The following is a 27499-nucleotide window of genomic DNA, read 5'->3' as shown; positions in this document are numbered from 1 at the left end:
ATGGAAACAAATCGGGAATCAAAGAAAATTCCTCTCTGCACTGGAGCTTTCTAGACTGGTCCCTGAGCTTGCCGTGTTCCAGATGACATTATGAGTATTATATTAGATTGTGTACACGGAGAACTAGGCAGGGCTGTACCAAGTTAGCTCCTAACAGCTACTCAGCAGGACTGGACTCATGGATGTATCTTTTCTTTTCCCACTGCTCCATGTTTCCTGTTTAACATTTCCAAATTCTTCTGTTATTCTGATCATACGTTACAAGAGCCAAAGACAGAGAGGTGGCTCCACTTCTCCTACGGCATGACCATCCACAAGTCTCCAACATGCCCCGACCAGGGCCAGCACTGAAATCTGCAAGGAGGGAACTGGGGCCCCTCGGAATTTATAATAAAGAAATAGTCTTCAGTCCTTGAACTTAAATGAAGATCATCTTACAAATACGTGGATTTGGTACAGTAATCGTATAGAGGCGTTCTACTTAACAGTTCTATTTGTTCAGCTCTACTGAAGGCAAATTTTGATGTTCTCTATCAATTATCTTGGATAATCCTCTTGGATTAGGTTGAAAACTATTAATGGTCTGAATATAAATTAGAGAACATATGGTATCTGTACACAAGGTCTCTCCCCATGTCTTTAATCATTGCTTAATGAGAATTTACCATTGAATGGAATAAGGCAAAAATGCTCATAGGTGATAGAAAACGATGTGTGAACATGAGTACTCTATATATAAAGAAAATGTGTAAATTGGTCCCCTGATCACCAGTTGGAAATCCTGTGAGCAAAAGATCATTTGGGTGCAGGAAAAGAAACTTCTGACCTTTAAGCGTGTCATATTTCTTGGGCTATTACAAGTTAATAACTCATAGACTTGTCAAGAGGGATGTGAACATTTTAGCAAAGGTGCGGGTTATCCAAACCACAAGGAGTGTCATGCCCCTCAACTTCACAGAAATGAAAACACGCATGGCAACAACAGATGCATCTACTAAATGCTGCATTTCTTGTTTATACAACTGCATACAGTCTGTTAAGGCAAATTATGAACTGTAAAACTATGTAACTACAATTCCTTTATAAAACTATTCATATGAATAATTTCACACAAATAACCATTTCGCCAGGTCACTGGCTCGAGTTTAAAATTTGGAGAAAACGTAGTTACTATGCTGATTAATTTTTGTTTGTTTTTTTCTGCCCTGTCCATACACAAAAATAAGAGCGGAATAGTCTTCAAAGATCATGTGTTTTTCTAGAGTAGTTAGTGCCTAAAAGATGTCATTATGCATCCAAAGACGGGCTCAAAAAAGCAAAGAGGTGAAGGAAAATGCCCTTGGGTGCATTGCATTAAGGGGAAACTCCTCCATATTTTAATAAACATTCTACACAATATTAATAAATTCTTATAAATCTCTCCTACATCCCATCTCTTAGCCCAAAACTAAAATGTGTTTTCAGTGCCTCACTTAGGCAACACAGTAAGCTCATCTTTCTTGTGGCAAATGGTAAAAACAAAATGAAATACTAACAATAGTCACTAACTGTTCTTGGGTGCTTTTTAAAAAGATACTATGATCTTCATTTTGTTTGGTGTAAAATGCAAGGTATTGCACAATAAAATAATTTGTGCAGCAATCATGGAATGATGAACACAAACACATCAAATTCAGTAACATATACTAATACGTTAGAAATCATATAAATATGAGGCCTCAGATATGGAGAAAACTCTGCATTTGGTGTCTGGTTCAATTCACCAGACCTGCACATGTGCGCAATCACAATACACAGCCTTGGCAAGGAGCCAGGGCCTGGGGGCTCTCTCCTGGCTCCAGCCAACACACAGGCATGCAACCTTCAGTGTGGACCCCTGAAATGAGTTCTCCACCATCATCACCACCATCCCTGCCACCCTCACCAGTCACAAGCCGAGGAACCAGCCGTGGTAGGTCATCACTAACAGCTGCCGAGGGTCTCCCACCCCGTCACCTCTACCAGCTGCTTTCCTAGCTCACCCCACGTACTCCTCCCCGGGCCCTACAGCCAGGATTATTTCCATCTCACAAATGAGCAGACGGAAGCTCGGGGAGGCTGTAATGTATCCAAAATCACAAACAAGTAAGAGTGTGGGCCAGTGTTTATCTAAGGGCTGCCCCGTATCTCAGGGTAAAATTAGAAGATGGCTAAGCCAGTGGCTTTCAACTTGCCTCCCTACTAGGATAACCTGGGGGCTTCTAGCATTCTGGAAATATCTAGGACTAGACCAGAGGGGAAGAATGCACGCGGGTGCACAAACACACACACTTATATACCTGTATACATGTAAATCATATGTATATGTGTATATATATATTATAAATCAAAAGGGCAGTTATAGTCCACAAATACTGATAAGAATGAGCAACACTGAGATATAGCTAGCACCACTGAATGTCGACGAGAAAAATATAATTTTTCAGGCATCCAGGTAGAGAAGGAAAGTTGGTTATGATGGAGAAAATAAGGTTTCTCCCAGGTTCATTTGTCTCTATAAAATTTAATGTGTGACGGCAATACAGCAGTGGCTATATAATACTAAAGAATATATATATGTAAAATCAGCTAAGTTGTTACTCAAATAAACATGTGACAGAAATATTCTCAAAGACATAAAGATTCAGAGAATATGACACTCATGAGCCTTTCTTGCAAAACTATGCAATGGTAAAATTCAGCTGTTCCACAAATTCACAGAAATGAAGAGTAGGTGGGTAGCACAGCACCCCCTGAAAAAAAAATAAAGCGTGTACTTACACATTACGTGAGAAAAAAGTTTGTGCAAGCCCATGTGGACATCAGGTATAACAGTAGGCAGAGCCTGTCATGAATAATCTCAAAGAAAATGGTATATTTTAAAAAGGCACTGAGACATGATCCAATTTAGAAAGCCCAAAATAAAGAAATTAGCATAAAAGAATTACTAATCATTTTGTCATCCACATAAATGTAAAACTAAAACTGAAAAAAGTAGGAATTACAGTTTTAAAAGATAATATGATATAATAAAATTAAAAGAATACGTCTTAAAAAACCGGTAGGTTAGAAGGAATGGAGCAAGAAATCTTGACCTTAATTTTAGGACATCTGTATTCAGGGCTATGATGTACTGCGGCTAAATGGTGCAGCGCGAAATCAGCAGAAGGGAAAAGGCCTGTGGGGAGAAGTCCAGAGGAAACCAGGTGCAAACGTTCCCTGCGGAGTCACACAGGATGCATTAAATTCCTCCAGCCATGAGTTGTAACAACACGTGTGAAATGCTGTCAACCAGAGAAGTCCAGGGGAGACTTGAAGCCCAGAGCTTTTCTGGGGGGCTGGTCACATAGGCACCTCCTGCATACCATGTACCAAAACCCAGACTCCCAGAAGGAAACAGGTGTCAATAGTTTAGGAACAGTGATATTGGTCTGTAGTTTTCTTTTTGTGTGACATCTTTGTCTGGTTTTGGTATCAGGGTGATGGTGGCCTCGCGAAATGAGGTTGGGAGTGTTCCTCCCTCTGCTGTATTTTGGAAGAGTTTGAGAAGGGTAGGTGTTAGCTTTTCTCTAAATGTTTGATGGAATTTGACTGTGAAGCCATCTGGTCCTGGACTTTTGTTTGTTGGAAGAGTTTTAATCACAGTTTCAATTTCAGTGCTTGTGATTCGCCTGTTTATATTTTCTATTTCTTCCTGGTTCAGTCTCAGGAGGTTGTGCTTTTCTAAAAATTTGTCCATTTCTTCCAGGTTGTCTGTTTTATTGGCTTATAGTTGCTTGTAGTAATCTCTCATGATCCTTTGTATTTCTGCAGTGTCAGTTGTTCCTTCTCCTTTTTCATTTCTAATTCTACTGCTTTGAGTCTTCTCCCTTTTTTTCTTGATACAGACCAATATCACTGATGAACACAGACGCAAAAATCCTCAACAAAATACTAGTAAACACAATCCAACAACACATTAAAAGGATCATACACATAATCAAGTGGGGTTTATCCCAGGAATGCAAGGCTTCTTCAATATATACAAATGAACCAATGTCATAAACCATATGAACAAATTGAAGGAGAAAAACCATACAATCATCTCAATAGATGCAGAAAAAGCTTTTGACAAAATTCAACACCCATTTATGACAAAAACTCTCCAGAAAGTAGGCACAGAGGGAACTTGCCTCAACATAATAAAGGCCATATATGACAAACGCACAGCCAACATCATCCTCAATGGTGAAAAACTGAAACCATTTCCACTAAGATCAGGAAAAAGACAAGGTTGCCCACTCTCACCACTATTATTCAACATAGTTTTGGAAGTTTTGGCCACAGCAGAGAAGAAAAAGAAATAAAAGGAATCCAAATCGAAAAAGAAGAAGTAAAACTGTCACCATTTGCAGATGACATGATACTATACACAGAGAATCCTAAAGATGCTACCAGAAAACTACTAGAGCAATCAATGAATTTGGTAAATTAGCAGGATATAAAATTAATGCACAGAAATCTCTTGCATTCCTATACACTAATGATGAAAAATCTCAAAGAGAAATTAAGGAAACACTCCCATTTACCATTACAAAAAAAAAAAGAATAAAATACCTAGGAATAAACCTACCTAAGGAGACAAAAGACCTGTATGCAGAAAATTATAAGACACTGATGAAAGAAATTAAAGATGATACAAATAGATAGAGAGATATACCATCTTCTTGGATTGGAAGAATCAACATTGTGAAAATGACTCTACTACCCAAAGCACTCTACGGATTCAATGCAATCCCTATCAAACTACCAATGGCATTTTTCACAGAACTAGAACAAATAATTTTGCAGTTTGTATGGAAACACAAAAGACCCTGAATAGCCAAAACAATCTTGAGAAAGAAAAACAGAGCTGGAGGAATCAGGCTCCCTGACTTCAGACTATATACTACAAAGCTACAGTAATCAAGACAGTATAGTACTGGCACAAAAACAGAAATATAGATCAATAGAACAGGATAGAAAGCCCAGAGATAAACCCACGCATATATGGTCACCTTATCTTTGAGGAAGGAGGCAAAAGTATTCAATGGAGAAAAGACAGCCTCTTCAATAAGTGGTGCTGGTAAAACTGGAAGCTACATGTAAAAGAATGAAATTAGAACACTCCCTAATACCATAAACAAAAATAAACTCAAAATGGATTAAAGACCTAAATGTAAGGCCAGACACTATAAAACTCTTGAGGAAAACAAGGCAGAACACTGTATGACATAAATCACAGCAAGATCCTTTTTGATCCACCTCCTAGAGAAATGGAAATAAAAACAAAAATAAACAAATGGGACCTAATGAAACTTAAAAGCTTTTGCACAGCAAAGGAAACCATAAACAAGATGAAAAGACAACCCTTAGAATGGGAGAAAATATTTGCAAATGAAGCAACTGACAAAGGATTAACCTCCAAAATATAAAAGCAGCTCATGCAGCTCAATATCAAAAAGAACAAAACAACCCAATCCAAAAATGGGCAGAAGACCTAAATAGACATTTCTCCAAAGCAGATATACAGATTGCCAACAAACACATGAAAGGATGCTCAACATCATTAAACATTAGAGAAATGCAAATCAAAACTACAATGAGATATCATCTCACACCAGTCAGAATGGCCATCATCAAAAAATCTACAAATAAGAAATGCTGGAGAGGGTGTGGAGAAAAAGGAACCCTCTTGCACTGTTGGTGGGAATGTAAATTGGTACAGCCACTATGGAGAACAGTATGGAGGTTCCTTAAAAAAAAAAAACTACAAATAGCACTACCATATGACCCAGCAATCCCACTACTGGGCATATACCCTGAGAAAACCATAATTCAAAAAGAGTCATGTACCACAATGTTCATTGCAGCTCTATCTACAATAGCCAGGGCATGGAAGCAACCTAAGTGTCCATCAACAGATGAATGGATAAAGAAGATGTGGCACATATATACAATGGAATATTACTCAGCCATAAAAAGAAACGAAATTGAGTTAATTGTAGTGGACCTAGAGTCTGTCATACAGAGTGAAGTAAGTCAGAAGGACAAAAACAAATACCGTATGCTAACACATATATATGGAATCTAAGAAAAAAAAGAAAAAGGTTCTGAAGAACCTAGGGGCAGGACAGGAATAAAGACTCAGACGTCGTAGAGAATGGACTTGAGACACGGGGAGGGGGAAGGGTAAGCTGGGACCAAGTGGGAGAGTGACATGGACATATATACACTTCCAAATGTAAAAGAGATAGCTAGTGGGAAGCAGCCGCATAGCACAGGGAGATCAGCTCGGTGCTTTGTGACCACCTAGAGGGGTGGGATAGGGAGGGTGGGAGGGAGACACAAGAGGGAGGGGATATGGGGATGTATGTATATGTATAGCTGATTCACTTTGTGATACGGCAGAAATTAACACACCATTGTAAAGCAATTATATTCCAATAAAGATGTTAAAAATAAATAAATAAACAAATAAAATACAAGGAAGAAAAGAAAAATAGTTTAGAACAGTGAGCCCCTCTTCTCAGTTGGGGATTGGTGGGAAAATCTCCCCCCGCCCAAGTCTAAGTTTCCAGAAGCCAGCCAAGGGCCAACCTTTTAAGCAGGAATTTCTAAGGACAGGTTTGCTATGATAACTCCTACGCTCAGGTAACCATGGCTATTTCCAGATGGTAGACTTTGCAGTAAAGGTTAAGTTTTAGTCTCCTGTGCAGTTTGTTATATAAATGTTTCAATGGGCGTATATAATTTCTATAAAAAAGAAAGACATTATACTGTTTAAAAAAACAACCCACACTGCCAGTTGTATCTTTCAAAGAAGGCAACTAAATACTAAGTATGCATGAAATAGGAAAAAGCCTTCTCAGTTCAAATGTTTCTAATTTATGCTTGGAAATGAAATTATAATTTGCTTGGAAACTCAGCTACACATCCTAATTTATTAAATGTGATTACAGTTAATCTGGTTCCCAGGCAAACTGTAGACCTTGGCCATGAATACTGTAAAATTAGGAGAAAATCAGAAACATGTATTTGAAAAGAGTCACTTTCCTATGAGTACATGCCCCTTTTGCTACATTAGAGTCCTCTTTACGTGTGTTTCTCTCAGCTTCCTCTTCCTTGGCTTTTCTATTTATTTTGAAGGCAAATGTGACACAGTGTATGAGGGTATCAACGGTCAAATCCTCCACTGGGAGCACCACTCCAGAGTCATGCTGCAAGATCTTTGGAAGATCGCCAGGCACAAAAATAATTCCAAAAAATTCAAATTTTTCTAGAGAATCAGGGACAGTTAGGACACTTGATAAACCACCATTTCCTGCTCTCTCCTTCGTCCTGCATTTCATTACTAGGAGTTACCAGGCATGTCTATGAATAATTAGCCCCCCCCCCGAAGCCTTTACAGACTGACTCAGAAGCCAAACTGGCATTCTAGGTACTAGGGATGTACTGATGAACAGAAGACAAGCGTGACAGTTAGGACGCACTATGCTTGCAGTTTATGTCTCTACTAACAGACAGGTGACATCATTAAGCAGTTTCACTTGTATTAAAATAGAGCGAGACACGGGAGGTAACGCAGGTCCACACACGTGAGGTCAAAAGATGATTAGACAAGGAGGAAGCTTTTAAGATAGGCTGCCAACGCTTAGCGTGAGTTAACTGGGTAAGCGTGGTGTGGGAGGGCCGAGGACTATTCTAGAAGGCAACGATGACAAGTACGAGGGAAGAAGCAAATACAGGGCACTCCATGCACGGCACGGCAAACACATCAGTAAGGCAGGAGCTGCGTGCTGTGGTGACAGCATTAGTGCTGCAAGTCTTGGTTTCTCCAAATGTAAGAGGGGAATAACGATAATAGTTATTGTGTACTATGACCCTAAGCATTGACGTGTATTAAACACTTGGCACAGGTTCGGCCACATAATCCTGCTGAAATTAGGGCTAGCCCCGAAAAGAAGTATTGGAGTTTTAAAACGTCATTCTAGAAATTCTACAAAAAAACAAAAACAAAAAAACAATGAGAAACACAAGAGGTTAATTATAGAGTACGTAACATCCTCATATGAAAAATTCCTTTCGGGGAGGAATAAATTGTCAAGTTGTTAAATGTACATATTTACTCTGATTTGTAGTTTTAAGTTTCTAACATGTTTCCATCTCAGAGAATTTTGCAAATACTGTCCCAGCCAAGTTACAAGCAAAATCATACTTCAGAAAAGAGATACACTTTCACAGTCTTAGAAGTTATAAAAGGTCTGTACCCCCAATTCCAATGTCATCCGGGGGCGGGGGGCATTCCCCGCACAAACACCAAGCAATTCTCAGACCCCCGCTGGGTGCTTACACAACTCAACTCAATTCTGACACTATATTCCTGGAGACGGCATCAGACCCCACAGGTCACGGGCTCAGTCCTACAGGACGACATCCCCTACTGCCGCTGCACAGGCCAGTTCCAAGTTCAGGTTGTCGCCTGTGCTTCCGAGCAAAGGGCTACAGATTGGAGGTTCCAACGAGCCCCACTCAGGTTCCATTAGTTTACTAGAGTGCCTCAGAGAAACATTTTACCGACTGTATTACCCGTTTCTTACAAAAGGATGTAACGCAGGAACAGCCAAATGGAAGCCGTGCATAGGGCACGGTATGGGGAAAGGACACAAGATACTTTTCCCAAATCTCCACGTGTTCACCAACCAGGAAGTTCTCTGAAGCCAGTCCCCTGGGGGTTTGATGGAGGCCTCATTACTCGGGCATGACTGATCAGCTCATGAGCCGCTGAGGACTGAAGTCCATGTCCAGCTCTTCCCTCCTTCCCTTAAGTCAGAGGGTGGGAGGAAAGTTCCAACCCCTAACTACAGGGTCGTTCCACTGGCAACCAGCCCCCTGTGAGCAGGTGCTTTGCAAAGGTCACCTCATTAAAGTAACAAAAGACACCTGCTGAGAGGTCTCACCACTTAGGACATTCCCCAGGACCTCTGTGCCAAGAAGGGAGTTGAAAACCAAAGGCATACATTTCTTCTTATAAATCGCAGGATCCCAGAAATCTTCCTTGAAATTTCTCTTCCTTTGTTTATACACTACTATATGGATAGCACACTTTTAGACTGATTGTACCATCGCCAAGTGAACTAGGAATTAATGTGAACAGAATGTTATTTCCTCATTATAATGTGCAAAGGAAATTACAAATACCATAGGTTAGCAAAAGGCTTCTCAGCAGAAGTGACTTTTGCCCCACAGAGAGTATTCTAAGGCAAGGCCTGGAGACATTTTTTGGTCCTTACAACCGGGAGGGGAGTGCTCCTGGCATCTCGTGACTGGCTAGGGCCCCGGGATGCGGCTAAAGATCCTACAGCGCACAGGACAGCCTCACGGCAAAGAAGTATTTAACCAAAATGTCAATAGTGTCGGAGTTCAAAGACTGGATTAGAGCAATATATTGATGAATTAGCCAGAAAAGCACAAATGTGAAAGGGAGATAAGTTTCCATCACCCTCTGGAGAAGTCCAGAATCCTCTGTAGGAGACAGACATCGAAACAACCAAACCACGATGTCATAAGCGCTGTTAACAGACACGTACAAATCCAGCCAGAACGACTGGTAGCACGTATTCAAAAAACATCTCGACAGTGTCCCGCAGTGTGTCATACGACAGGGACAGAGAGAAGGACGTCACGGCTTCTGCTCCCAGGCTGCCTGCCTTTCAGGGGCGATAAAATGTAAATAACCGTATCAGTTAATAAACACAGGAGGGACACGAGCTCACAGGAAGGTCAAAGAAGGCGCTCAGGAGATGTGACGGCTGTGTCTTACATTAAGAAAGGCAGGAGTGACGAGGACCGTTCGCACGTCAGTGCTGTTTTCAGCCATAAAGAATCAATTGTGCAAAACCAGAGTAGTCAGAGCACAGTCTGGAGGGCTTCCATTCATTTGGTTTATTTGGCAAAAACCCTCTACGTAGGCCTGTTGAGGAATGTGGGAACTGACCTTCTGGACACAACCATAAACCTGGACAGAATATGTGTAACAGCAGACCATGGCCAACAGCTAGCACAGGGCTGTACGCCCTGAGAGAGCACACAAATGAGGTGAGCCTGGAGATGGCCGACACTGCATGGCTGGGGGTAGGTTCAAGTCCACAGTGCGAGGACGGGTGACCCAAAGGTCGTCCTGCAGCTCTTCTGAGTCGAGGAGAAAGAGATCGAAGTTTGAGGCGGCTGAAACGAGTAGGTCTTGTGGGCAGAAAATCAGGAAGGATGGAACTAGGCAAAGAGAAACCCAGAGAGCTGTGAGGGACCCCTCAAGTTTGGGGCTGAATACTGCTTTCTTTTAACATTCCTTTTGTTTGTTTTTCATCTTCTTTTCCATTATGGTTTATCCCAGGACACTGAAGAGAGTTCCCTGTGCTCTACGGTAGGACCTGTTGTTTATCCACCCTACATGTAAAAGCTCACATCTGCTAACCCCAAACTCCCATTCCACCCCTCTCCCAACCCGCTGCCCCTTGGCAACCACAAGTCTGTTCTCTATGTCCATCAAGTCTGTTTCTTGAACATGCATGAGGAGAAGGCACAGGAGACTGGGGGAGGAACAGACAGAAAGCACTAGAGCAAGCAAGTCCTGGACTTCCAAGGAGGTTACTACCTCACATTCTAACCGTCAGGGCAGAAAGGATACATAATACACAGGGCATCGGATAGAGCCCTCAGAAAAATATCACTAGAGTAATGGGGACAAATTAGCCCTAGACTAAAGGCTGCTCTGAATCTGCCCTAAGAAAGTTAAAAGCAAGTCTCTACAAAAGCAAACTGATCCCAAGTAACTACATGCCAGACCAATCGAATGCGTTTTACAAAATACACCAAAATTCAGAACACGAAAATCTGACATCCAATCAAAAAGCATCAGGCACACTGGACTCCCCTGGTGGCACAGTGGTTAAGAATCCGCCTGCCAATGCAGGGGACACAGGTTCGATCCCTGGTCTGGGAAGATCCCACATGCCACGGAGCAACTAAGCCCATGCACCACAACCACTGAAACCGCGCGCCACAATTACTGAAGCCCACGTGCCTAGAGCCCGTGGTCCGCAACAAGAAAAGCCACTGCAATGAGAAGGCTGCGCACAGCAATGAAGAGTAGCCCCCACTCACTGCAACTAGAGAAAGCCCGTGCGCAGCAATGAAGACCCAATGCAGCCAAAAATTAATTATTTAAAAAAAAGTACTTTCTTTAAAAAAAAAAATCATCAGGCATGCAAAGAAGCAGGAAACTATGACACACAACCAAAAGGGAAATAGAGAATCTAAAGAAACAGAGCCAGAAACAACACAGGTGATGTAATTAGCAGGAAAGGACATTTATCGATAAAAGGATATTATAAATATGCTCTATATGCCCAGGAATGTAGAAGAAAACATGGACACAGAGAGGAGAGGAACAGAAGATGCAGGAAAGACCTGCATGGAACTTCCAGAAGTAAAAATGAAGAAACAAAAACATGCCAGAGAGGATTTAAAAAGTGTCAGACACTGTAGAAGAAAAGATCACTTGATGGGACCTTGAAGACACAATCATAAAAACGATCAAAATGAAGCAGACAGTGGGGGAAAAAATGAGCAAAGAACATGATCAGAGACTGACTGACCCAGGAGACCACATAAAGTCTGTCATGTATATTTAGGGCCCCAGAAGACAAGACACAGAGGCTGGGGCAGAAAAAAATTGGCCCATATGCTTAAAATTTGATTAAAAGTATAAGCCCACAATTAGAAGAAACGTAGTGACCCCAAACAGAAAACACATAAAGGTCACCCCATCAAGGCATACCATAATCATATTAAAACTAGACATAGAAAGAAACACTTAAAAGCAGACAGAGAAATAAAAAGATTCTTTATAAACAGTTGAAAAAAAAAGAATGTTGGAGATTTTTCAGAAAATATATGACAAAAGAAAATAAAAAGATTTTTAAACAACTAATTTTTAAAATATTGCTAACTGGAAATTCTGTACCCAGTGAAATACCTTTTGTCTGGGGACAGAGACAAACCGACAGTTATAATTCTGCGTTTTGAATGATAAAAGTGTGAGGGGTTGATTTCTTTATGTATGTATGGATGGATGGATGGATGGCTGCATTGGGTCTTCGTTGCTGCGCGCTGGCTTTCTCTAGTTGCGGCGAGCAGGGGGGTACTCTCCGTTGCGGTGCGTGGGCTTCTCATTGCCGTGGCTTCTCTTGTTGCGGAGCACGGGCGCTAGGCACGTGGACTCAGTAGTTGTGGCACGTGGGCTCAGTAGTTGTGGCTCGTGGGCTTAGTTGCTCCACGGCATGTGGGAATCTTCCTAAGCACTGCACCAGCAGGGAAGCCCTTCCACTTTTAAAAACCACTTTCATCTGTTTATTTTCAATCATTCTCGGCCATCGCACATTTTCTCTCTATAGAATACCACAGAAGAAACCACAAGACTTCATCAGTAGGCACCTCAAAGTGAGAGCTTACAGAGAACCCCACTATCAAAGAAGGAGCATCCACACACTTGCCCACACTTCACCCAGCAGCATCAGCACTGCTGGGGAAACGGAGACTCTCGTGCCGAGAGCCCACGCCTGCTAAGACAGAATCTGCACTTTAGCAAGACTCCAGGTGATGTGTATGAAGGACCAAGTCTGGCAAGCACTGCTCTGGACCCGGGGAGCTGCAGCTGGCATCTGCAGAAGCTGAGTCTCTCCATCTCGGCACTGAAAGTTGATTCAAGCCTAGTTTCTGACTCCAGAAATCTGGGCTTTTCCCCCAGCGAATCTCCCACTTCACACTCCCGATGACGGTCATTTCCCCTTGGCTTATAAATGTATTCACGTCTTCTCGAGGTAAAAACACAAAAACCGTTTCCCCCAAATCAAAGCCCCTGACCGAGCCACTTGTGTCTCCTCTTTCCCACCCAGGTGGTCTTAGGAAGGAACTTGAACTTGTGGACAGAGTTGTGTGCATCTGTTGTACATTTCCTCCTATATGTTTACTATTCGAGTGGGACCTTTTAAGGCTGTCTTCTACTGACCCGTCATAGAATTCCAAAGGGGCGACCTGGCCCTCTGCCTTCATAATAAAAAGAGCTACTATTTATCCAGTGTCTGTTATGTTCAGACACTGTTGAAGTGCTTTACATGCACCTTTGATTTTTTACTTAAATTAGATGCTTTTGTAATTTCTGTGATGTTCCCCTAACTCCTTGTGTAGCTACCTGGCTAGTCCCTCTTTTCAGACAGGACAGGTCTTTAAATCATTCCAAATAGCCTCCAGTCTCAGCCTCTTATAAATTTTCAAAACTCATCAATTCTCCTAAATAGAGTCTCATGGTATACTCCCCAGCAACACATAAAAATTCAATGAAAATTGAGCCTCACTGTTTAAAAAAATGAAAAGAAAAAAGAGGGTGCATTCCATGGAGAACACGTTCCACCCAGTGAAACATTTACTGAACGACCATAAAACGTCATTCAATATTCTTGATATCCTCATTTTCCAGGACTGTGAAATTTGATCTCATAAGGACAGCTTGCTTTATAAGATGGTGGTAAAGGAAATCTCGTAACGATTATAAAAGTCCTCAGCCTTCCTTGAAACATTTCGATTCCATTACTCCCACCCTCACTAAGTGGAAAAGAAAACTTGGACCATATCTGCACCTTGACCAAGGACCACAATCCAGACTATATCATTAACACTTTTCTTTACTATAAAAATATAAAAGGTAAATGTTTATCATTTGTAAAAAAATAAAAGTTTATTCATTACAGTGATAAAAGCTAACGCTTTTGGGAAATGCGCTACGTGCTGGTCACCCCAGGCTCCATCACTCTCAGCTCACCATCCCATTTCACGGAGAAAAGTGAAGTGTTGAGAAGGACACTTCCACGAATCCCCTTTCACACCCGCCTACGCACCGGAAGCTGGCCCGTGCGCTCTCATTTGCTACCTCGTCCTGTGACAAGGAGGCACGCATGGTCCTTTACTCCCACGTCAAACCTTCCTCACGTGGTGCAGTGGACGCCGCTGCCGCTTCAGGTCACGTGCTTCTGCAGTTCTCCCTTCTCCTCCAGCATCAAACACCCTCTCTCTTCAGGACAGTTCCCATCCGCTTAGACTATGGGATGATCGCTTCACCCCAAACGTGATGTAATGTGGGGTCGCCCTGCTCACCCCTTCACCCACAACCTTCCACAGCAATCCGCGCTCTCTGAAATGCTCTCATACCCCCTCCTCTCTCCGTCTCGCCCCACCACTCCTCTGGAACACATCCGTCAGGCTTTCTCTGCAGCCACCCGTTAACTCTGCTCTTGTTAAGGTCGACCGTGACCTGTGCATCACGGTACCCAGTGACCAATCTCCAGACCTCCACAGTCTTGCAGATGCAACCGATCACCTCTTCCTTCTTGAAAAGCTGTTGCCATGTGTCCTTTAGAGCTCCACCCTCGCGTGGACCTTCTCCCATCTTAACAGCCCCCCTTAGTCCACCTGCTGGCTCTTCCTTGGCTCCCATCCTTCTTACACTGGTGTGATTCAGGACATGTCCCATGATGTTCTTGGCCTCCTACCACTTCATCCAGCTTCATGACTTTAAATACCATCTATCAACCATGACATCTGTTATGTCCAGCCTGATCTCTCAACGCCAGACTCATGTATCTTACGTGCCCATGACACATCTGGAGTGGAGGTCTGATTTACATCTCAGACACAGCATGCTCAACACCAAGCCTCTGGCCGTCCTTTCTCCCCGCCTCCCCCACAAAACCTGTGCCTCTCACACACCCCACATGTCAGTATCTGCTCAAGGTCATGCCAGCTTCCTCACCCAGCTGTTCATGACAAAGACCCACCATTACCATCAACGCTTCTTTTCCCCCGATTCATCCCATGCAACCTGTCATCAGCTCTACCTTCAGAATATGTGCTGACCACCTCCACCACTGCCACCCTGGACTAATCCACCAACATCTCTCTTCTGCTCAAGCACTCACACTGTACAAGTAAGAAGAACCTGTGCTTCTTACCCACCAGTCCTACACCTCAAGAGCCATCCTGGTGCCCCCCCCAAATATGAATGACTCCCCTAAAGGGAGGACTCAGGAGCCATATAATAATATAACTTTCTTAGGGAAAATATTCCAACATAGCAAACCTTTTTAATAAAAATTGAGTCCATCTTGTACACTGGACCTTAATTTAATGGACTCAGAACGATTCACTAATTGACTTTTCAAAAGACTAGAGGTGACTGTATCATGACTCCCACGGTGTGGCACCCAAAGCCAGCTTTATTTTATTACGCTCTGAAATATCCCCAACCCCCAAGAAAGAAAAGACATGACTACGTTCAAAAAACAGCACCAAGGTCCATCTCCACTCGTCCCTTCACAAGGATATTCTAATCAGGTCAGCTGTTGTTCTGGTACACAAAAGCAAAAGATTGCTAACTTGTATTAAATTCTACGTGCCGGTCCCTCCCCCGGCATGCAAACATCTGGGGCAGATTACATCCTTTTCCTGTTTAGCTCTCATCAGCTTCTTTCAGTACCTTGACCTCTTGTAGAGACATTCCCACACAGGTGATGGCTCTGCCTGAGTTCCTGAAGCGATGCATTTACTTAATACCCTAGATTTGAAGACATAACACTGGGTTGTGGAGCAGCGGATGGAGGACAAGTTTTGACAGCAAGCGGAGGAGTGTGATACATCTGACACCTTAGTTTCGAGGTGTCTTCCCAGTCACATTGGAACAACCCAAGGCCAAAGAGACCCTGCCGTGGAAGAACCTTGTAAGGAGGCTTGTTCTTCCTTCAGTTCCTTGAAGTACCTTTAACTAACTATAATTCTGCATCATCAAAACCTCCTTCTCGGGCTTCCCTGGTGGCGCAGTGGTTGAGAGTCTGCCTGCCGATGCAGGGGACGCGGGTTCGTGCCCCAGTCCAGGAAGATCCCACATGCTGTGGAGCGGCTGGGCCCATGAGCCATGGCCGCTGAGCCTGCGCGTCTGGAGCCTGTGTTCTGCAACGGGAGAGGCCACAACAGTGGGAGGCCCACATACTGCAAAAACAAAAACAAAAACAAAAACTTCCCTCTCATTTGAGAGTAAGCCTGTTTACACACAAATGGTTGGACCAACAATTTTACATAAGAGACAGGCTCATTCATGGAGCAGAGGTAGACAGAGGTGTCTGGGATGGAGGACAGTGGGAAAGAAACGTAACTAGAAGGCACAGCCCCTCGATTTTAGACCTTATTCCTCTGCCTCTGAACCACGTCATCTTGGGCCAATAAAACATTTTCTCCTTGTGTGCTGGTTTCACTGTCCATAAAGTTCGCCTAGTAAAATCCAGACCTAACTTCTAAGGATTGCTATGAAATCAAATGGAGTAATATGGGAAAATATTTTGAAAATCAAAAAGCACAAAGAGGGCTTCCCTGGTGGCGCAGTGGTTGGGAGTCCACCTGCCCGATGCAGGGGACGCAGGTTCGTGCCCCGGTCTGGGAAGATCCCACATGCCACGGAGAGGCTGGGCCCGTGAGCCATGGCTGCTGAGCCTGCGCGTCTGGAGCCTGTGCTCCACAACAGGAGAGGCCACAGCAGTGAGAGGCCCGCGTATCGCAACAAAAAAAAAAAAAAAAAAAAGCACAAAGAAATGAATCAATAATGCTATCTGTGGCAGAGTGAAAACCTCTTTTTTATTCCTAATTTCATCCTGACCAGGGCTGGATCGATGAGAATCCAGGCTGATCGAATGACAAGTTCAATAACAACAATGGATGCTTCCCTCACTGACTGACCCCTGATGCAGGTGAGGTCTCAGCTTTCCATGACCCTTAGTGCACATTTCATACAGCCAAGGTTGACATCTCAGCTGACATCCTACTAGGGTGGGGATATTATGAAGTCAAAAACATCAGAATTAAAGATGGGAGGTGTTTCGTCAGCAAGAAGGCCATTCATAAACGACGATGTATCAGGTGTCATCAAAACTAAGACAACAGGGGCCTTCCCTGATGGCACAGTGGTTAAGAATCCGCCTGCCTGGGCCTCCCTGGTGGCACAGTGGTTGAGAGTCCGCCTGCCGATGCAGGGGATACGGGTTCGTGCCCCGGTCTGGGAGGATCCCATATGCCGCGGAGCGGCTGGGCCCGTGAGCCATGGCCGCTGGGCCTGCGCATCCGGAGCCTGTGCTCCGCAACGGGAGAGGCCACAACAGTGAGAGGCCCGCATACCGCAAAAAAAAAAAAAAAAAAGAATCCGCCTGCCAATGCAGGGGACACAGGTTCGAGCCCTGGTCCGGGAAGATTCCACAGGCCGTGGAGCAACTAAGCCCGTGTGCCACAACTACTGAGGGTGCGCTCTAGAGCCTGTGAGCCACAATTACTGAAGCCCGTGCGCCTAGAGCCTGTGCTCCACAACAAGAGAAGCCACCGCAATGAGAAGCCCGCGCACCGCAACAAAGAGTAGCCCCCGCTCGCCACAACTAGAGATAGCCCACGCGCAGCAACGAAGACCCAACACAGCCCAAAATAAATAAATAAATAAATTTACTTCTTAAAAAAAGAATGAAACTAAGACAACAACAGCTGTAACACACGTGACTATTTTATATACCATTAACAAGTTAAAAGGACATGTTCATTTATAATTCAAGATTACATCAGTTGTAAGAAAAGTACATTTAAACATGGGAAAACATGCATTTTATGACTAGTATGAAAAATTATAATAGTTTGTCATGTTTCTTAAGGTTTTATAAAAGTAAGAGGAAGGGGCTAATGGTTAGTTAATAAACTAAAGCAATGAAGCACAATCTATCTATGTCTCTATCGTGGAAAATAACACGTTTCATAAAAGGACACAGGAGAATTCATCCCCTATGAGTCAGAGAAATCATCCCTTATGAGTCAGACCTAGGCTTGAGAGACATCCATAGCCTTGGGCTGTCATCTATCCCAAACACTGAAAGGTGAACAGAGTGTCCTAATACTCTGTGTACCAGAACTGCCTCTTTTTCCTGTAAGCTACATCAGGATCCCAAAGGGTTCTTGAGACAAGATGAAGATGTTTATCTTAATTTGCCCCCAAAGATTCATACTGGAGACATTCCCAATGAATGGTGATGGTGACTTTTGTCAGAGTTCATACGTTATCCAAAAGCAGAAAACATATTCTGGAGTGAACCCCTATGATGAGTTAATAAATGTGAAAAATTAAAAAAAAAAGATTCCTGTTCTAATATACTTAACTATGTTATTTTAAAAAAATAACATTGTTAACTCTGCCATCAGCCTGAAAAAGTAGCAAAAGTAGAACTGTATAGATAATCATATGAGAAGTTAAAGAGATCAATACATGAGGAGGCCATGAATGAATTCTAGGTATGTTACTATTAACATGCCCCCGAAAATCTTTTCCACATAGCACAACTTTACGACTAAAATTACCAAGAAAATAAATACTTTACGTTTAGAAATTGGTGCTGGTAATACAGACTAAGAAATCACAACAGTCAGAATGGTCAGGTAGGTTGTGGGACATCATTAGGACTGTGGTTCTTCTTAGAGCAGGAGTTGGAACGCGCTTTCTGTAAAGGGCCAGACTTCCTGGGAAGTTCCCACTTTGTGGACCATACGATATATCACAACTACCCAACTCTGCTGTTGTAACACAAAAGCAGCCATACATGATATATATATATTAAAAAAAAACTGGTTTGGCCAAGTTCCGATAAAACTTTACTTACAAAAACAAAAGGCAGACCAGTTTTGCTCTGTGGGGTGTGGTTTGCAAGCTCGTGCCTTAGAAGATAAAGCTCAGACCATCTTGCAAATATACACATTGGGCCAAATATATCTAACAGTCTAGTTGTTTCTGTTGGAGAAGAACAAAACCTGGAGTCCTTCTGGGTCTGAACTCTTACAAAAGGAAAGCTTAGGTTCCTGACAATATGGAACTTGTATGCATTCTTAATACATAATGTGATAACCAAGGGGATGGACGGGTCTGTCTCAATGAATGACTAGCCTTAAAAATACTGAAACAGGGACGAGTCCTTTCAGGATTCAGTCTGTTTAAGCATAATAGTCAGACACTTACTGCAAAATAAAACAGAAGCAAAAAAACACAGAGAGATAAGAACAATCAAAGCAACTAAAATGGAACGTTAAGGCTTTGAGTTATTGGACCAGTGGGCTGAGGTCTCTCCACAAAGTCCCTCACATTAACTGGCCTCTGTTTTCCCCGCCTTTCAAGTTTCAATGAACCTTTCTGCCACAGCAGATCATAGTTTGTACACACGAGCCCCATGTTAATAAACGGATGTGGTTCAGAAGTCCCCGCGGTTACTTCAGAGAGAAGCCCACTATTACATCTGGAATTTCAGGCAGGAAGGTTTCACTTGTATCTCCCTTCTCAGGGATCAGAGGGAAAACTATCAACACAGAGTCAGTGATATTAAGGGATAAAGTGTTCACCAAGCGAACAGCAGGGCCCATCTTGTTCCTCTAGATTCTACAGCAGCATATATATGTACAGTTTGTGTACAGGATAGAATACAAAATAAAGTAGGAGTGCACTTTACAGAATGTAGGAGACACAGGGATGGCCTTACTCCCTTGTCTTTGCACAGATTCATCAGTTTTGTTTATTGCTTGTTTATTTCCATTTCTGATCAATCGTCTCTGTTCTGTGTCTCAAGGGACCTGAATCCCTGCACAGCCTAGAATGAGCCCCACTGAGTCATGACCTGTGCTGGTGTAATCACCTCCATGTGTGTGTGTGTGTGTGTGTGTGCGTGTGCGTCTGCTTCTAAACAATAGAACATGGCCAAGGTGAAGCACTGCCACTCCTGAGATTATGTTGTGTTATATAAAATTGCATCTCACCAGACTGGAAATCAGGATTCTGGCCTTAAAGAAGCACATAGCAGTTTTGGGACCTGCCAGTGAAGGAGGCCACATGGGGAGGGACCACAGGCAACTTCCAGGAGCTAAGAGTGCACTCCAGCCAAAAGTCATCAAGGAAACAGGACCGCAGTCCTACAACTGCAAGGAAATGAATTCTGCCGACAATTGCAATGAGCTTAGAAGCAGATTCTCCTACAATCGAGCCCCCAGATGAGAAGGCGGCCCAGCCAACACCTTGATTACAGACTTGACAGACCCTGGGCAGAGAATGCAGTTAAGCTGTGCCCAAACTCCTGACCCAAAGAAACTGTGTGCTGTGTTCAGCCACTAAGTTTGGGGGTAATTTTTTATGCAGGAAGAAACATTCATGTGAATGGCAGGTGAGCACGTTTCCTGGGAAAGTTTGGATTGGATCCCTAAAGAAGCCTGAAGATACTTTGGAAAACCTGAAGCGTAATATGTCCACTCCCTTGAGGGAGCTGCATCATCTCCAACGTCCAGAAAAGGACAAGATACAAAAAGACATAGGAGAGCTCTTCTATTTGATTTGACACTGAATCATCAGCTTAGCTGTGTGTGTCAGCAGCAGAGCAGTTGGCTATGTAACTTCAAATATCTGCCAGTCCTATGTATTACTGGAAGCATTTTCAAGTTCACTACTACAAAGACTTCACTTATGGTAAAATCCTCAGCCCCCAGGTACTTCTGGCAACAGATGTCATTAGGTAAGACTTTGCAAATCACCCATATTCCAGCCATTCACAAAATGTTGAGTAGAAACTTTTGGAGCAAAATAAAACTGAGATTAGGAAGATCCCCTATTGATTACGTTAGCATTTGAGAAACACTTCCATCCTAGTTTTCCAAAACAACACTAAACACTTTTCTAAAATAACCCTGTAACACAGTGAGCCCCTGTAACCGTCCAAGGGGAATCCAGCCACAGCAGCACATGGGGAGACGTGGGGAGAGGGGTCAGAGATGCAGTTGAGAGCCGGTCTTGCCACCTGCAGTGGGTGAGCCACGTGACTTGATAATTTCCAGCTTCCCAGGCCTCCACACATCCACACACAGCTCTGTGGACTTACAGTGTGCCCTGCTTATCTCCATGCTTATTGGGAAAGTCAGACGGTATCAGGACTGAGGATGTATTTCACGCACCTTAAAATTGACGGAGCTGCGGCTTCCTTGGTGGCTCAGTCATTAAGAATCAGCCTGCCAGTGCAGGGGACACAGGTTCGAGCCCCAGTCCGGGAGGATCCCACATGCTGCAGAGCAACTAAGCCCATGCGCCACAACTACTGAGCCCACGAGCCACAACTACTGAGCCCACGTGCCACAACTACTGAAGCCCACACACCTAGAGACCATGCTCCACAACAAGAGAAGCCACTGCAGTGAGAAGCCACGCACCGCAACAAAGAGCAGCCCCCGCTCACCACAACTAGAGAAAGGCCGCGCGCAGCGATGAGGACCCAATGTGGCCAAAAATAAATAAACAAAGTAATTAAAAACAAACAAACAAAAAAACTGATGGCACTGTTATGACCCCAGGTCCACAGGCATGTTTGCAGAACAGAATCTGTGTGCCCTCCAAGGTGAAACGCAGGCAACAGGACCACCTTGGCAGCTCCCGCACGGTGGTGGGACCACCGTGTCTGTTTGGAGAAGTTTGGAAGCGCCCTATCATCCCCCAATTCCATTCAAAGAAGCCCTGCAGCGTCGTTTCCCTCTGATGCCGCACGGGCATGTCTTCTGGCGTTCCCTCACCACCACCCTCCACGGTGTTTCTTTGGTCCCCAGAGTGGACTCTTCCAACTCTTGTGCTCATGGCCCTTGTGGGCTTTCCGACTGCTCTTACTCTGAGCAGCCACCGTGCCATCAGCCTGGCTGCTTCACAGCAGGTCCCTGGGTCCCTGGTTTGCCCTGGAAGACACAGTGCAGCAAAGCAGCCCTCCCCCTCGTCAGCACAACTGATGATTTTAGACAGTGGTTGTCTGGGACAGCAACGCTCTATCATCTACCTGAGAGCACAGGGAAAGTAAGGTGCCTTCCATACGGGAAAACGTGGGCAAGCCTCAGCCCAGAGTATGGGCAGCCCAGAGGGTGAACAGTCAGGTGAAAATCTCTGAGAAGCCCCACCACTAATAAAATGCTGGCTTCCTCCAAAAGGCATGAGAATCATCATGCCGAGAAGCACCCGCAGAAGAGCCATGATGTGAGGTGGGAGGATGGCAACAGCTTGTACCCTCTTCAATGGTGATAAAAAAAAAAGTTTTACTGTCTGATTAATAATGGAAGCAGTGGGTGGCTAGGTTTTAAGAAGTCTCGAGAATTTTTTTAATGTGAATTTACACACACATGCACACACACACACCTGAAGGAAAGTGCACTTCCCCAGCCACAGAAGAACATGATGCCCTCCCATGCCAAGGACCCACTGGCACGTGGTCAGCCTGTAACTGTGTCCTGAGTGTCTGTGGCTGTGTACGCCCCGGGCCTCTTACCTCACAGAAGCTCTGGCACTGCTGCTTCCGCAGGTCCCAGGACACCTTGCAGGGCTCCAGGCACTAGGAGAGATGAACAGTGAAAACCAGTCAGTAAACATGGGAAAGAAACAAAGCCCACAAGGAAAGAACCCACCTGTGCACACTCCTGACTTTTCAGGGCCTACTTTTCCTAGTGACTTTAGGAAATCCAATTAATCAGCAGCTCATCTTAACTGTGTGTATCATAGGAACCCGAGCAAGGGCATCATGACCGACCAGGGACAGAAAGACATACGTTTCCACACAGTCGAAAAAGGAAAGCTGCACAGTCTGGAGGCGATATGTAGGAGAAGCAGTTATATTCACTGTCAGGCACAGCAGTTTGGATATTTATTTTTATTCAGTAAAAAATATTTTCTAAAGGCTGTTGTTATAGATGAATTTTTTTCTCATCAACCTTAACAATAACTTGCTTTTAAATTGACAATATAGGGCTATATTTTGAATATTCTTCTCTAAGTGACTGAAGTATTACATTAAATATATGTATATGTATATATATATATATGTTTATATATATATCACACCCATTATTGTTAACTTATGTGTTTATCTCAGTGAATCCAGCAGCATTCACATTTATCCAGTTTAATTACTCTATTAAAGTGTATGGAATAAACCTGAATATGAGACTCTGCCATAAGAGCTTCAGAATAAAGTTTGAATACATATATATAATTTACACATGATTTAATAAATCAAAGATAACAGCCAGGATCCACTGTTCAGTAACAATTGTAATAATAAACAATATATTATTGAATGAACAAAGTATATATACATGTAAATGTAGGTTTTGTATACATACTACTATATATAATGTATAATTATAACACTTAAAATATAGTACTATATAGGGTATCTATATAATATATTGTAATAAATAAGAGATAACAGCCAGGCCTCATGATTGAAATTAAAATCTTACATTCATATGAATGGATATGTGATTCTCAAAATTATATTTTAATGCAAATTTTAATTAGTACAAATTAATCATCTCGTAGAGTTAAATGACAGTTATCTAAATATTGGCATACCCTGGTTCCCATAAGCTCATGATAATTCTACGTATCTGACTTTCATTATTGATAAATTTTCCAGTTGATATCAAAATTCTCAGTTAAATTTCAGACATATATAATGTAGAATTCAGAACATACACCTGTACTATAGTTTCACTTGACTTTCTAGTAACCTCCCTGTTTTAAAATAAAGATATGGGGCCTCCCTGGTGGCGCAGTGGTTGAGAGTCTGCCTGCTGATGCAGGGGATACGGGTTCGTGCCCTGGTCTGGGAGGATCCCATATGCCGCGGAGCGGCTGGGCCCGTGAGCCGTGGCCGCTGAGCCTGCGCGTCCGGAGCCTGTGCTCCGCAACGGGAGAGGCCACAACAGTGAGAGGCCCGCATACCGCAAAAAAAATAATAATAATAAAAATAAAGATACAGTTTAAAGATGAACTGGAAGACTCTATGGTGAAATTGACTTTGCAAATATCCATTGCTACTTTTTTCAATCAAAAATGCATATATGAAAACAACAAACTACTGACTGTATCAGCTGTCAGTCTGTCACAGTACTGCCCTCAAAGTGCGATAAATCACCAAGAATATGAGCATCGCCTTGGAGTTCATGGGAAAGGCACTAGGTGTACAGTGTCAGGTCTCTGGGGTTGGGAGCTGAGAATCTCTTTCAGCAAGTTCTCCTGAAAATCTTGGTGCTTACACTAAACTTTAAAAAGAACTGCCTTATTGTGGTAAACATTTCCCAATATATACGTGTATCAAATCATCACACTGTACACTTTAAACTTACACAACGTTATATATGTCACTTATATCTCAATAAAGCTGGGGGGAAAAAAGAACTGCTGTAGAATTTGATGAAAACAGAGTCTGTAATGGCTCTTTCTTGGTTCATGTAAATATCATTTAAGAATCAGTCTACTGCTTGTGAGAATATTCTAGATTTTATATCATTTAATGTTGCATATGAACAATTCATTTTTAGTTATTTTAATTAAAAAAACTTGAGCTCGTCAGTGATGCTTTTCCAAGACCTATATAAGCTTGTCCCAAGTCTATTAGTGTTCAGCTCTTCCAAGCATGTTCTAAAACAAATGCACAATTTTTCACCAATATAACAATTTTAAAAGAATACCATTTTTCTAATAGCAATGAAATAGTTTAAAACTTGTCTACCTTACATACTTCATGAGCTCCCTAAACAGTGAATTTTGTTTCCTAAAGGTACATCCAATGCCTTACCACAGAGCTATCCTTATTTGTTGCAAGACACTGGCTCCTAGCCAAAAAACTTTGCTGGTCATTTAATAAATATGCTTAGACCTAACTCCTTCTCAAGACTACTTGAAATGAATAAATGGCACTCTTTAAAATACCTTGCAATTTTTTCATTTGAAGAAGTGGCCTACAACGGAGCAGGACTGCACCACAAGACCTGGGGATTTTTCATGGACAGAGGCTCAGCTACTTACAAGTTAAGTATCTGTCATTTCACTTGGGAAACATCCAACAAGCATTTATTCCATATAAAAACTGTTCAGTGAAATGTGGCTAAAAATGTCTCAGAATAATTACGTGATTCTTGCTTTCTGTCATTGCTGAAAATGTAAATTATGAAAACAAGATATTACACGTATACAGTTGCATTTTCACAACTAGAGACATGCATGAGTGCATTAAAAAAGTCAGTCCTTTGTGATGTCCATGATTCCAAATAACCATATTCCTGACAACTTGTGGAATAAATGCCTTATAAAAACTGGATACCATTTACAAAAGTGGGCATATTTCTGAAATGCTAACAACAGCAATACATAATGCACTTGTCTTCTTGTTAATCCAGAATCTCCATCTGTCAAGTCTAGCATTGGTATAGGCGATTCATTTAAAGTTCTATTTTAATTGCATGCTTGCCTCATTTCCAGTCACCACTAATCAGTAGCACCTAAAGACACATCTCAAAATGGTACTAAAGACAGCCAACATTTTCTTTTAGTAATCCTCTGTGAAAACTACCTGACAAGAACAGCCTAGATGTAAACATCTGAGTAAATCTTTGCAGGATAAATTTTCCAAAGCTCTATTTCTTTATGGTGCTACTAGCCAGGTAAAATGATTTAAACAAAAGCCAAAGAGGAAGAACATGACAGCCATTTCTCTCACACTTTGAACAAGGAGAAAACACTTTCTATTTCTCCAAGTAATAATAATAAAAAAGTGCCGCCAAAAAAAGGTAGTCGCAAAACTCTCTTCCATGTGTGAAGGGAGCGGAAGGGAACCAATACTACAAGCAAACAACTGCAACTCTAAGGGCCATGATCACGTCCTGCGTCCAACTACAAAAACAAACACACAAAAACAGTAATCAAAGTTAGTATTTAGCAAGTGGTTTAGGCTTTCAAGGTTTAGGCTGATCAACTGTTTGAAATCATTTCCTCCTAGGCTACTGCTTCAAGCCCAGTGAAGAAAAACTTCACATTTCAGAGTAACATAAAAAAAAAAAAAAAAGGTTGAGCAAGCTAATCACATTGATCATCATTTGGAAGGTAGCTATCAATTTTTTTTTTACTTAATCTAGAAAGATACATTCACACTATCACTTGCTCAGATGATAACTGTATATTAAATTTATGTTTTTTGAATGTACAGTAATAGAGATTGGTTCAAGATGGTGGAGTATAAAAGGACAAGTGCTCCCTCCCTCTTGCAAGAGCACCAGAATCACAACTAACTGCTGAATAATCATCAACAGGAAGACACTGGAACTCACCAAAAAAGATACTCCACGTCCAAAGACAAAGGAGAAGCTGCAGTGAAACAGTAGGAGGGGCGCAATCACGATAAAATCAAATCCTGTAACCCCTGGGTGGGTGACTCACAAACTGGAGAATAATTATACCACAGAAGTCCACCACAGGAGTGAAGTTCTAAGCTACATGTCAGGCTTCCCAACCTGGGGGTCAGGAAACGGGAGGAAGAATTCCCAGAGAATCAGACTTTGAAGGCTACTGGGATTTGATTGCAGGACTTTGAAAGGTCTGGGGGAAACAAACACACTCTTGGAGGTCACACACAAAGTAGTGTGCACATCGGGACACAGGGGAAGGAGCAGTGACCCCATAGGAGACTGAACCAGACCTACCTGCTAGTGTTGGAGTGTCTGTTGCAGAGGCAAGGGGCGGCTGTGTCTCACCGTGAGGACAAGGACACTGGCAGAAGAAGTTCTGGGAAGTACTCCTTGGCATGAGTCCTCCTAGAGACCCCCATTAGCCCCACCAAAGAGCCCAGGTAGGCTCCAGTGTTGAGTCCCCTCAGGCCAAACAACCAACAGGGTGGGAACCCAGCCCCACCCATCAGCAGTCAAGCAGGTTAAAGTTTTACTGAGCTCTGCCCAGCAGAGCAACAGCCAGCTCTACCCACCACTAGTCCCCCCCATCAGGAAACTTGCACAAGCCTCTTAGATAGCCTCATCCACCAGAGGGCAGAAGCAAGAAGAACGACAATCCTACAGCCTGTGGAACAAAAACCACATTCACAGAAAGATAGACAAGATGAAAAGGCAGAGGGCTATGTACCAGATGAAGGAACAAGATAAAACCCCAGAAAAACAACTAAATGAAGTGGAGATAGGCAACCTTCCAGGAAAAGAATTCAGAATAATGATAGTGACGATGATCCAGGACCTCGGAAAAAGAATGGAGGCAAAGATCGAGACTATGCAAGAAATGTTTCACAAAGACCTAGAAGAATTAAAGAACAAACACCTAGAAGAATTAAAGCACAAACAAACAGATGAACAATACAATAACTGAAATGAAAAACCCACTAGAAGGAGTCAATAGCAGAATAACTTAGGCAGGAGAATGGATAAGTGACCTGGAAGACAGAATGGTGGAGTTCACTGCTGCGGAACAGAATAAAGAAAAAAGAATGAAAAG

The 27499-nt window shown here is 42.7% G+C and overlaps 1 protein-coding gene across 1 annotated transcript in view; it reads right to left on the bottom strand.

The window, feature by feature from the left end:
• Positions 1–27499, bottom strand: part of LOC308609689 (anosmin-1-like) — a 198379-nt gene that overhangs the window by 59610 nt on the left and 111270 nt on the right. The window contains exon 3 of the mRNA XM_081223401.1: positions 22494–22556. Within this exon, the coding sequence (XP_081079527.1) occupies positions 22494–22556 (63 nt within the window). The remainder of the gene's footprint in view (positions 1–22493; positions 22557–27499) is intronic.

Source organism: Mesoplodon bidens (genome assembly GCF_964165515.1).
Source record: "Mesoplodon bidens genome assembly, chromosome: Y".
In the NCBI taxonomy this organism is placed as follows: Eukaryota; Metazoa; Chordata; class Mammalia; order Artiodactyla; family Ziphiidae; genus Mesoplodon; species Mesoplodon bidens.
This window is presented reverse-complemented; position numbering and strand designations above follow the sequence as displayed.